General features: G+C 32.8%; 2 protein-coding genes across 4 annotated transcripts in view; one reads left to right on the forward strand and one right to left on the reverse strand.

Annotated features, from left to right (window-relative positions):
* The window catches only part of LOC121380665 (golgin subfamily A member 4-like), a 47,413-nt gene extending 41,678 nt beyond the window's left edge, over window positions 1–5,735 (forward strand). For both annotated transcript variants that reach the window (XM_041509597.1, XM_041509596.1), the window contains one exon: window positions 4,452–5,735. Coding sequence is in view for 1 of the 2 variants with exons in the window: in XM_041509596.1 (XP_041365530.1) it covers window positions 4,452–4,469 (18 nt within the window). In the remaining variant the exon portion in view is untranslated. The remainder of the gene's footprint in view (window positions 1–4,451) is intronic.
* Window positions 5,674–13,330, reverse strand: part of LOC121380666 (RNA-binding protein 45-like) — a 37,858-nt gene continuing 30,201 nt past the window's right edge. The window contains exons 12-13 of one of the 2 annotated variants that reach the window (XR_005958990.1): window positions 8,936–9,043; window positions 5,674–5,795 (exon numbers count right to left, since the gene is read on the reverse strand). The gene's annotated coding sequence lies outside the window, so the exon portion shown is untranslated. Of the gene's footprint in view, window positions 5,796–8,935; window positions 9,044–10,082; window positions 12,133–13,330 lie in introns of those variants that run through there. The other variant, XM_041509598.1, reaches the window with a different exon arrangement.

Below are 13,330 nucleotides of genomic sequence, written 5' to 3' on the forward strand. Positions count from 1 at the left end.
GCCAATTTATTGGTTCCCTTTTCAGGTAAATGAACTGTAACTGAATATGTTATTTGTAATTAATACGGTTTTAAAAAGGTGACGTCTAGGTCCTATTGTCCTATAGTAAATATCAGAACAGGCTTTGAGAAGTACCTTTTCATTAATAGAACAAGTTGTTTTTCAAAAGAATTAATAAACCCTCCCTATGTAGTTCTGGTCTTAAAAACAGTTTAAAGTGCTGTTCCAGATGTATGATGTATTGAGCTATATCAATCAAGATATTAGTTAATATGATTAGAAAATTAAAAAAAAAAATGTAAAAAAATTATATAACGGTATATTTTCCATTTAAAAATATTCCCCTGAAAAACAGAACCAGCTAAATTTGTTTTGGGAATTTCCGTAAGATTTGATCCGTGACGTCACGAAGGGAACGCCTTTCGATAGTCAGCGCCATTATTCATTGCTTCTTTTGTGTTTATTATGGTTAAACGGCGTGTTGTTGGCGGCTGTAGCAATACAAAAGCCGATAAATTTAGTCTTCACGCATTTCCTAGTAATGTTGCTGTGAATAATCTGTGTGTAAATTTGATTAAAACAACGTGAAAATACTGGACAGGAAGAAAATGCCGGAGACCGTTGACTGCAGGCACTTTAGTTTCGATTCGTCCGAACTGGCTTGTCGGCTTAAGCGAGATATGGGAATACCATGTGTTATGGTTTTTAAAAAAAAGATGCCGTACCAACAATTTTTCTGCGACACAAAACAAATGACAACAGCCGATGCCATCCACACCGAAACGACTTTGGGGTGCATATCGTCAATGTCCCAAATTGCGTTATGCTTTCAACTCCGGTCAGTTTGTTTTTTCATGCACGGTTCGTGCAATCACCGAGATCCGATTTGTTGTCGTTTGCATCTCGTTCATTTGTGAGATTTTTCTTTACAGTTCGAAAACATTAAAACAATAAAGTACAAACAAGTAAGTATCTATAGCCTAGTCCGTCCCATCCTACAAAAATGTAGGGTTTTTTTGTGAAAAAAAAAAAGAAGCTAATTTTGTATGCATCTTAGAAAACAATCGGCTCAGAAATAAATGACTTGTAAATTCCCACAAAGAAAACCTTTTTTCATACTATGGAATGTGCTATAAGTTATTTATTTCTGAGCAGACTGTTTTCACAACTGCACACAAAAAAATAGTATTGTTTTGTTGTTTCCAAAACACTTTTACTTTTTTTTTTACGTCAAACTAAACTGAAATTATTCGCACAAAAAATATCTTCATGGATGGGACGGGCTAAAAGTCGTTTTTGTTTATTTCTTAAAATTAAAATAAGTTATTTATTTCTGAGCAGACTGTTTTCACAACTACACACAAAAAATAGTATTGTTTTGTTATTTCCAAAACACTTTACTTTTTTTTTTTTACGTCAAACTAAACTGAAATTGTTCATAAAAACCCCTATCTTCATAGAGGGATGGGGACGGACTAAAAAATCGTTTTTGTTTATTTCTTAAAATTACCGATATCGGGTCCACTTGACTCGTAGAATTCAAGAGTTATTTATCGTCTTCTCTACTACATCACAAGTATTAGAACATACAGTGTAGCAAAATAATTCGCACCAAAAGCTAAAGAACAAAACAAGAATAAAAGTTGTAAATTAGTGGTAAGCTGTCTCCACGACCATTTTCATCGACATCTGTCAGGCCGGTGGTTCATCGGAAGATGTTCCAGGTTCAAACTGATAAGGCATTATTTTTTGTGTTGCACAAATATTAGTCCAGTCGTCATTACTACACTATTCATCATCGAAAGAAGAATCGCATGATCAATGAGCTTGGCAGTCGCTTTCGGTCCCACTTTCGCTTGCGCTGAAAGTCGTCTCGTGGTAGGTTTCTGTGAAGCGCGTTCCCTTCATGACGTCATGGCTATTTACAGGCAAATGTTTTTACCGAGAATTTTACTCGGTCGTTTCCGGCAGTGTTCTACGGGAGTGATGTTTTAATACTTTTATGGGGCATTTTCGTAATTATTGATTTACATGGTGTAAAATATTATTGCATTGAATTAAGAAAGCATTTAATTGTTGAATTTGAAATTTTAGTGTATGGTCTGGCACAGCACTTTAATGCATAAATTTGTGATGAAAAATGCTGTAATTTTATTAATGAAAATTAAACCCTGATTTGGATGGAAAGAATTTCAAAACGAATTAAAAACCCCAAAACTCGGGAGTACCCACAAACCCAATGATGAGGGGTGGGGTGAGGGTCACCAATCACCCTATTGTTACTCTTGCAACACAGGATTTTGGCATATCCTGTCAAGTTTGTTTAATTGAATTGATTTCAGCTGTTTGTGCCAGTTGCTATTCTCATCTCTTGGTAAAAAAATCAGACCTAATGTTGGTCTTGATATTTACATTAGGTCATGAACGGGAACTGTTTTGCAAACAGCAAACATGCAAGGCTAGTACATATAGCATTAAATGCCTCCAAGCAGGATCAGCAGTTGCAAAACAAGGCGTCGTGCGTCGCATGCGATGTTTACTACCCTCATTTCCGACGTCTATTTTCACCACAGTTGCTCAGACTCCAGTTCATATTTTCTTGAACTCATACTATCGTACGAAAACAAAAGAAATATCTAAAAGTCACTTTTTTCGATTTGCTGTCACATGCAATAGTTCACTGACAAATAGTTGATCACCAGTAATCTTTGACTCATCCATGACATCAATATACCTACCGATGTAACTTTATTCAAGTTATAAAATGTAAACATTGAAAAAAACACAAAAGTTCATCGTATCGCCGCCATTTTGTTGTTTTTCTTGCACTGGAATCCAAATATTTGTTCCTTTGATACTAATATTAATAGAGTGTCAAACAGTAACCAGTATTTTATTAGTTTAAAGGTTGCAAGCCACCATTTACGTTTGCAAAACTTTAAAAGTAGAAATTATTAATTTAATTTATAAAATATCAAATAAATAGCACAAAAAAAAAAAAAATATATATATTAAATACACAATATCATGGAATAAATAGAGGATAATAAACGAGTTACCAGTTATTATCAAATTTATGTCCCGAGTGAAATAATTTTCAGTTGTCACGAGCTTTAGCGAGTTACAGATGAAAATTATTTCACAATAATATCTTGTTACGAGTTTGTTATTCTATTTATTACCTGAGCTATTTTTTCTCTAAAAGCCTTTATTTTCAACACACATACACGTACATGTTTTAAAAGGATATAAACCGCTTTACGCACTGTTCTGAGTATTGCTATAACTTTGTAATTTAATAACGTCCATAGATCATTTTCAAAAACAAATGTCCTCTTTATTCTGGTACAAAATCTACAATGAACTGCATTAAAATGACATTTTGTTATAAATTTAACACCAAAAACGGACAGCCGTAAACGCAAATTCTTTAAACTACATGTCATCATTGTGTTTGCCAAATCGTGATGACGTCATATTTAGTACCGACAAGGTCATTGGTTTGTAACCGTCAAATCATCCAATAGTATTGTTAATTGGACCAATGCATGATAATTTCTCAGTGATTTTTATTTTCCCCGTTATGAGTGCCTGTTGGGGTAATAAATAAATTTAACAAAGTATCTACATTGAAAAATTACTAATTTGGTGTGTGGGGTGGAATTGTATGTCTTAACCTATAATACATGTATAGTTTATTCTAATAAAGGTTCTTGTTTCTTTTTGAGGTTTATTATTTTATTTCTATTTTTTTGGGGGTGGGTGAGGAATTCCCATTTATAAGTAAATAAATATATACACATTTATAAGTGACAAAATATTAATTTGTTTTTAATGCTGTTAATTGTTCTAATAGGTAACATGGATAGTTTTTATAACTTAGGTGGTATTAGTGGAAACAGTTATTTTTAAATATTAATAAGTAACTATTCTAAACTGATGAAAATTGTTTGCATGATTTTCTAAACATACCATAAAATATGCCCAATGAGCATGTTGTGTAAATTGACAAATTGGATATAACTTATTCCTGCACTGACCAATCACATTCGAGAATAGAAATGTGAGTCATACTTGTTCCAATCTTGGGCCAACATTTTCACCAACTATATGCATTACTAGTGGACTACATTGCAAACTTCTGGGGTAACAGACTCCGGCCCATAGAGCCCCCCCCCCCCCCCCTCCCCGTGCCCCCATTACCGAGTGTCTGTAGCTCTTGATACACACACACACACCCCACTCGGACAGTTCCAATGCCTTCTAGTACTTCATTTTGCAACCGCTGAGGATGTATATTTTTCATATATTACAGCCATTTCAACACATGTATCTATTACACATAAAGCTGCCATATTGTTTTAGTTTAAATGTTTTTAACAAAGGTGTTTGGGTTTGTAGCCTGTCAGACTTGTTACATACATGATGTTGTCTCCTCATTACTTTTTTAGACCTGGCTGTCACCATGAAAACCTAATTACAGATCCAGTTACTTCCACCATTCTCGTTAAATCCACAGAACTTTGAAGAATGTATTAACTTCACACAGTACATTACCACAGAGAATTATTCAGGAGGGCTGATGTTGAATACTAAGTATTACATTTAAAGTGATATGGAAATCCTAAGTGTAGTCTCTTCAAATGGTGTGCCTCGGAACACCTACTAGCCTCCATGCTAGGTACACAGTGAAAAGGACAATTCAAGTGAGCTTCAGTAGATCGCGATTGCGTTGGATGAACATACAATATGACAAAACCAAAAGCTGATCCTGGTTTGGAAAATGCTTATAGTCACACATCTGGACCCGTGCTGAAACTTTCACAGAGGAATGTGCCTTGAGGTAATTTAGTACATTGGAAATTGAGGAAAATCACTTAACTTGCCATAGCAGCTTCAAAGAAAGATGAAGTGTATAGCATACAACAGTCGATTTAGTGGAATTATTTTTTATTGATGAAGAATTTGTTAATTTAATATAAAGAAGCTCGCTAATATTTTCATATATATATATATACATAGCTCCAAAATATGACATTTATTTTTGTGTGTAAAGTGGAATTTTATAAAAATACCCAGCATCCCGATTGACTTAATGGGTTAGCTTAGTAGAATCTGCTTGTCATTAGAGCAGTTGTACTGAAACGTATGTCTGGTCTGATCCACAATTTAAACAACAACTTGTTAATCAGCAGTCTGCGTCACTAAACATTCCAATCCTTATATCCGCAACATCTAAATAATTGATTATTTCTGTATCATGGTTTGATTAAACAGAACCAAACAGATGCACAATGGACAGCCGCTATTCCCCTAATGGAGACAAGAAAATTCAATTAATTTTTTTTAGCAATAAATATCCCAGTATTCAAACTGAAAGGAATTTTGTTTTAGCCAAGTTTCACCTATGTAGAGTACTTCCTTGAAATTTTTTCAAAAGTGGCTCATTTAGCCACTTTGCCAAATTAGCCATTTGCTAATTTTTATACAATGGACAGAGCAAGCCCTGTATCATTCATCAGGTAACATATTAAAAAAGAGATCAATTGATCAAGCCCAATTGACTTGCATTGTGGAAATGTGTGCAACACCATATGACTGACTACAGGAAGAGGTGGACATGTTCCGGAACAGACCGATCAAGACTGGGCAACATCACAAAAATTAGCAAACAATAATTTATCATTTATTTTTTCTTTAAAAAAACATGTATAAATTAAAAAATACAATTGTAATACTCGTTTCTATTTTTCTCAGCATTGTGGCATTCTTCCTCTGTTAGCACAGTGGTCATGCTGAAATAATAAAATAATCATTTGTTATCAATATCAGTATTCAACAAGATCATATATCTGTAATACAGTTAATTCTCGGATATGATGACAAATGCAACGAGAGTACTGGTGAGGTACATGATACATTCGTCGGGGAGTTTGATGGAAAACCATAGATATCATATCTTATGGGTAAAGTTTGTTTTGGACCAACTACTGATGATACTGTATCCATTGGAGAAGGTGCTGTCTGATTAATGAAGTTATTGTCCTTTATTAGAAAGGTCCTGTATGCCAGATATGATTCAGACAAGAATTTACTGTTGTGATCTAGTAATAGTACGCAACACACCACCATCCCAAGTTGTTCCTACATGTGAGGTTTGATGGTCCTGTATCCAACTGTGGACAAGAAAAAGTTAACAAACGGATGGATGGACAAACCATACCATAATATGACCCATTATAGACAGGCGTATAAAAATTAAGCGTTAAAATTATTAGTGATTATGAATTTCAGAAAGGTAATCCATTGAGCGACTCAATATGAATTTTTTCACTACCTCATTTAGGAACAGCCTTTTGAATGTCCATAACTCATTTTAACTGGCTCTGTTGGCCACCATAATTCTTAAGTTTCAACATTGCAAAACTTAGAAATGACCAAACTTGCATGTATCTTTAGACAAAACTACAAGGTCGTCCTCATACATTAACATACAATATATAGATTACCCGGTATGTCCATTTTCCTCATATGCAGTTGTATTCCAGCCATATTTAAAGACTTGTGAATGGAGTCCACTTTACTATGCTTTCATAATAATAATAGCTATAATGGCTAAACAAAGATGCTTGTTAAATTTAAAAAAAAAAAAAATATTTTGTAGAAAAGGAAACATTTTGTTTTAAATATTTTGATGCACAATGTTCCAAATAGCAGATTATAGAGTATTTACAACTATACTGAATAACAAAAGAAATGTGAATACTTTAATGTATGTATTTTTCATGATGTAATTAATTTGGTAAATTGACTATGAAAATGAGCGTGTCAATTATTTCAATAGACCAATAAACTAACTGGTTCAAACTGAATAACTTTATAAAAATTAAACAATTCTAAACTAAAATTAAAGTTTCTATTGTTGTTCAGCATATGTATATATATATATATATATAGAATTGTAGTGATCAGTAGATGTTAGAACAGAGATTCCATAGACATGCAAGTGTAACCTTGCAAACAAAATACTGTAGAATACTTTATTTTCGCGGGCTCAAATTTTCGCGATTTAATGAAAATGGATCAATTCGCGAACATTTATTTTCGCGAATCCCCCAACCCCCATCAATAAAAAAACGAAGTACAGATGTCAATAATTTAGTTTTAAAAACGGAACTTAGTTTTGCCGGTTGTTACGCTAATCTGTAGAACTAATCCTACATGTACACACGAGTGCTATACACATAAAACAATAGTTTTCCTGCTTTAACCAATCAAGACTTTATTGTTTACAAGTTAATAAGCTTACAGAAGGTGCTTACCGCGTGCTGTTTTTGTTAATCCTTATAATTGTTATAGCCCAGTCCGGATTTTTTCACTTCCACATTTTTAATATACTGTGATAATGCATGTTTACTTCCGTCGTTGAACACGTGTAGACTCTGTCCGATGAACTGATCGCTAGCACATGCGAAGGAAAACAGCATAAAGCTTTTTAGTGTTAGTATTGTTTTATTATCATGTATGTACTTATATATCATGTATGTACTTTGATTTAAAGTTTTAAACAGCTTTTGTGTTTTGTTCCGTGACAGGAGGGAGCACCGCTTTGTTACTACTAGCCTCGTACATGGGGAAACTAATGTGGTATAGTTGAACGAGACTACATATTTTAAAGAAAAAATTGTCGGCCTTTATTTTCGCGTGGAATATATTTTCACGAATTTCATTCACATGCGAAAAACGCGAAAATAAATTCCACGAAAATAAAGTATTCTACAGTATCCAAAAGCAGGATTCGATACATGTCTTTATACTCATGAGGGAGGGTCGTTGCTCAGTTGTAAAGCACTCACTTAATGCAGTCTGTTTAGGATCGATCCCTGTCGGTGGGCCCATTGAGCTATTTCTCGTTAAAGCCAGTGGGATGATGCATATAAAAGATCCCTTGCTACTAATGGAAAAATATACATGTAGGTTTCCTCTCTAAGACTATATTAAATGTTTGACATCCAATAGCGGATGCATAGTAATTGCACAGCCTACAAAAAGAATGCTGACAGATACAGACTACACATTTCAGACTTCACAGTGCCTATGGAATCTCTGCTTCAGTTGATTGCTACATAGTCTGATTTCATTGATTTTTATTCAATTATTGCTTTATTAACTTTAAATTATATATTGTAAATTTATTTATATTTTCCCATATTATTAAAGATTTATTATTTAAGTACTAGTAAAATTGTCTTATTTATAGATGCCAGCAGTAAAAATTGTGTCGGACTTGCCAAGATGAAGTTGAAAGGGCAGATAACACTGTCTTTAAGTGGGCAGAATAGCAATGTGGTTGTGTTATTTATATGATATGAACATGACAGACTGTTATCTTTATGCTTGTTGATATACATATAATTATATATGAAGTAAATTTTAAATCTAACTACTTTTTGCTTTGTTTTATTATCAACATTTGTTACCAATATAATGGTCTGCCCATGTCACTAGTAACAAAAATAAAATAAAATAATTTCATAACAAAATTGTTGTTTTGAATATGCATTTCATAATTAATAAGATGGCAGTTCTAGTTTTATTTGAAGAATTTTTTTTAAATTCCTTTAATGTGTGAAAAGTAGATCATGGTGACCTAGATGTGGTATGCAACACACTACCACACCTGTTTTTGCATACGAGGTTTAATGAACCTATATTAATTGATAAGAAAGATATGCCCCAGAAACGAAAAATTTAACAATGCCATACCATCATACCACAATACAACCCATCAGACAGGTGCTTAAAAACACCATATGGGTTTTTTTTTCTTCTTTTTTTTCATTTTTCATTTATAATGATCTAATTTTAATAATTGCAATTTACCAGCTGGAAGTTATGTGAAAATGCACAATTTCAAAACAAATGCTGTAATTACCTCTATGTTACCAACAGTGTATATACACACCGACTTCAGGTCGCAGGCAGTTACAGCGGCTGTTGTTGATTTGTCACTTAACAGTAGTCTATATGGATTAAAATATTTCTGAAATATAATTACGTTAAATATAATTAATTTTATGAAATATATATAAAATAGGTATAAATAGCATACAGTGCAACCAAAATGTCCATAAATGACTTCCTGGGCTTAAAGCCTCACACTATAGAAACTTGTATAAATTTAGTTGAATTAAATGATTAACTAGTACATAAATGACCAACAACAAACGTATACAATGTAATTAACATACCGATAACATACAATTTCATTAGGAAAAAAAATGGAATTGTATATATAGCATGTTTTCCTGTAAAATGCAGTCATGTGTAAACAAAAGATTTAACACTGCACAAAATTAGTTTTGCCTAGGGTAAAGTACAAATGGTAGAGGACATGGAAACTGAGATACTTGGAGAATATTACACGAGTGGCCATAATTTATCATTTATAAATTTATCCAATGAGCAAAAGATATAGCACTTGCACTGTGAACATGAACAAGTAGTTAATTGTATTAAATGGGCTGGTTATGGAATCCAAACACATCCCTATAGAGCTGTCAGTCCGGTGTCTTTAAATCGATTTCCCATGCGCTATTAGAATCGATAAATCCATTTTCTCCGACGAGTGTATAAGGAATCTCACAACATTGACATCTCGTAAGGTGATTATTGCTCAATCTAATCATTGTGTGATGTGGAGTGGCGTGAGGGTGGGGGTAAAGTATGCATGTTGGCTTACTGGTCTATTTCTTTCAAACTTACATTCTTAAAACTGCATCACATTATTGAATAATAAAAGAAATGATTTCACCAGCTTTGAGATCATCAAATCGAGTAAAAGTTCTGGGAACGTTTTGTTTTCAAAATCTTAATTAGCGATATTTCTAGTTACTTAATTGTGTAGCGATATCTGAAACTTGCGTCGTGAATCAAGACACAATACTGAACAAAATGTTCCTTGAAGTCACCAATTTGCAAGTGATGCTCTATCATTTTATCCATCCCATACCAAAAGGATTTTTTTTTTAATAATAATTAGATTACTGGATACAAATGGAAAAAAATAAGAGAACACATGGTATCTGAGACCAAATTTAATTTACAAGTGGTATGCATGTATAAAAGAGACGTAATGTGGGATTGAACGTCATCACAGGGATTGACTGCCAGTATCATGGCTAACTTCCTCATACTGTGGATGAAGATTTTCGTTGCTGTCAATATTCACTGTTACTATTTATGTTTCTTTATTTCTTTCACTCAGTATATTGTTACACCAACCCTCAAATCTTATACCATCATATTACTACACCAACCCTCAAATTTTATACCACCATATTACTACACAACACAAACCCACAAATCTTATATAACTTAAAACCATTAGCTGGTCATAAAATGGCATATATATGGCCCAATGTTCCTATATATATATATTTAATGCAGTAATGTTTTATATAAGGATAACAATATAACTTAGTGCTTACCATACCAGTATTCCAGTTTGGTGATTAGATAGACAAGGACAGACAAATAATATTTTAAGACTAAATCCTTATTTATTACAATGACAAAACTTCAACATTCAATACAATATATAAGCAGCTAGGTGCTAGGTGAAAATAAGAGGAAAAAACCCTGCAGTTCATGGATTTGCTTGCTTCCACAAAATCAAACTTTCTTTTATGTTTTGCTTTTAAAATATGTTGAGTATGTGTATGTTTTTAGTATAACAAAGGATAGTTTCAATTAAAGTTAAAAATACAATTATTCTGTAAAGTAAAATAAAATCTACACCGAAAGCAATTTAATTCCCAGAAATACTCAATATTACTATAAACAATTGTAAAACACATTCTATATTACTTTGATACTAACAATCATTCAAGAATGTCAAATATAAAACCAACAACCAAGAAATCCAAAGTAACATTGACTCAAACTTAATTTTTAGCAACATAAAATCTTGGTAGAACAGAAGAATTAACCAAGGAGTAATCTGGTTGATCAAACATTTAGTAACCCACGTTTTGCATCGTGGAGTACAAAGTAGTATATTATGAGCATCCTGAAGATATTATAGAAAACATCAAACTTGCAGTTATGATATACTTACGACACAATTATAAACACAGGGCTCTGGAAATTGCAAGAATGATTGTTTCATTCATGTATTGCCCGCGCAAAATTTGGAACATCATTTACTTGAATGTAACAGGCTACGCAAAAAGAAAATGGGTTACTTAGATTTATTTCTGTGTATCCGATAAAGGGTCATGCACATTTTCAATTCTCAGAGGCTTGAAACAACAATTACAATAAGAGTATCCATTTGGCATCCCCTACAACCCAAGTCAGTAATCTGAATAGTCATCAGCTCTACCTTTTCATAGTCAGCAAAACTATGTCAATTATTAGCTTGCTGTGTATTTAGAATTGTTAAAGCATTCATTTTATTAGTATTTAAATCATCCAAAAATTGTTAATTATAATATAATTGAAAATATTTAATTATATATAATCAATACATAATTTTTTTGCTAACAAATCAATAGTTGATTAATCGAGTACATATTTTCATTTATCTATTCTCCATAAAAAAAACCCACCCACATTCTATGTCTAAGTTCTAACTGATGTAAAATAATGATCGCAAGTTCATGTGTTAATGTGTGTATATGATTTTATACATAAAATGATAAATAAGTTTTTCTCCAGGTGATGAAATGTTTGGTTATATATGCTTAGAAATATTTAGGACTTTTTTAATTCTGAAAGAAAAACAAAGTATTTTAAAATCACTAAAATGAACAACAGTTATGAGAGATGAAAAGTGTCAATAAGCAAGAGTTTTGTCCACAAATGTCAGTGAAAGAAGACCGTTCCAGCACTAGACAGTCAGTCAGACCATTGATCGAGTTAAAAGTAGAAGCTGCAGTGTTTCGTCACTATGTTCACGACAGACAGTGTGTAAAGAAACAGGTCAGTCCTCGTCAGCTGTAGCAGTCTTCTTCATCTCAACAGCACAAGGTTAAGGTCGTCTGTATTCACGTCAAATGTTATTCTGCTTATTCAGGTGTCCCGTCTGGCTGTACAGTAGTAAGTCTGTCCTCTTCAGCTGACAGTCGGCTGGTGAAAAGAATATTGTATACACATCAAAATGTAAACTGCAGAATTGTCAATTTAAGTCGGTCTACATCTATGTGCTTAGAACAAACTGCAAGAAATGTTATAGGAAATGGCAACATAGGAGTGATGCTGATTTTTGCATGAATTATTTTTTTAAAAACAAAAATGCCCAAAACTGGATGACAATATTTATTCATATTAGCATCACTACCACACAGCTATATAGGGTTGCAAATGAATCACTATGTACATCCTTACATGAATTACAACTACTATTTTGCCCGAAGGTCTCCATCGTAATTGCTGAAATTTGAACATTGGCCTCCATCCCGTACATTTATGAGTGGCACATTTATACAAATTGTCTAAGTTAACATTTATCGGTACATTTTGTGACGCTCTGCGTAATATTTTGATATAAACTACTACTATATGTACTTCTGATAATAAAATTTAAAGAAAACAATTGTACAAAATGTATGTTTCATTAAAAATATGATATTATTAAGTAGTTGATAATGTGTCATTATGTTAAAATGTAATAATTAGTATTTTCTGGCATTACTGAAATGAATTTGGTCAAGAATTAACGTTTGACTGGTCATTACAAATGGCGTGGCATACATCAATGTATAGTCTGGTGCCAAAGGAAAAAACACAGACCGACAAGGTGCCAAGTGAGCTATGACACTAAACAAGTCAGGGTCTTGTTGTCTGTTGTGTGATTTTGTTTTTCAAATTGGATTAAGTTCAAAATATTACGGTGATTTCAGACTTCTTACCACTGCTAATAACTCGGTGACTTGAGCAAACTTTCATTTCTCCTGCTAGATTAGAACTATTTTGTACCATTGTCTTTTTAATAAAATTAATAATTTGTTTTTAATTTAAAATCATTCTTAAGAAGGAAAACAAAATGGACCGAATTTACAAAGTTTGGCTTATATGTTTAGACTAATTAAAAGTAGTTTGTGAATACACCTAAAAATCAACACTTAAATACACAGGCATTCTGAGAGTACAACTAAAGCAATACATGTCCCTTACCGGGACCAACAAATTTCTGTATCTCCCAAGTTCAAGGGCCATAACTCAAATGAAAATGAGTAAATCTGTATAATTGATAAAAAGGTATACACAAAATGTTTAGCTCAATATTTTGAGGCACTGCTAAAAAGTTATCTGAAAAACAAATTTT

This window comes from Gigantopelta aegis, chromosome 9, assembly GCF_016097555.1.
Source record: "Gigantopelta aegis isolate Gae_Host chromosome 9, Gae_host_genome, whole genome shotgun sequence".
Taxonomy (NCBI): Eukaryota; Metazoa; Mollusca; class Gastropoda; order Neomphalida; family Peltospiridae; genus Gigantopelta; species Gigantopelta aegis.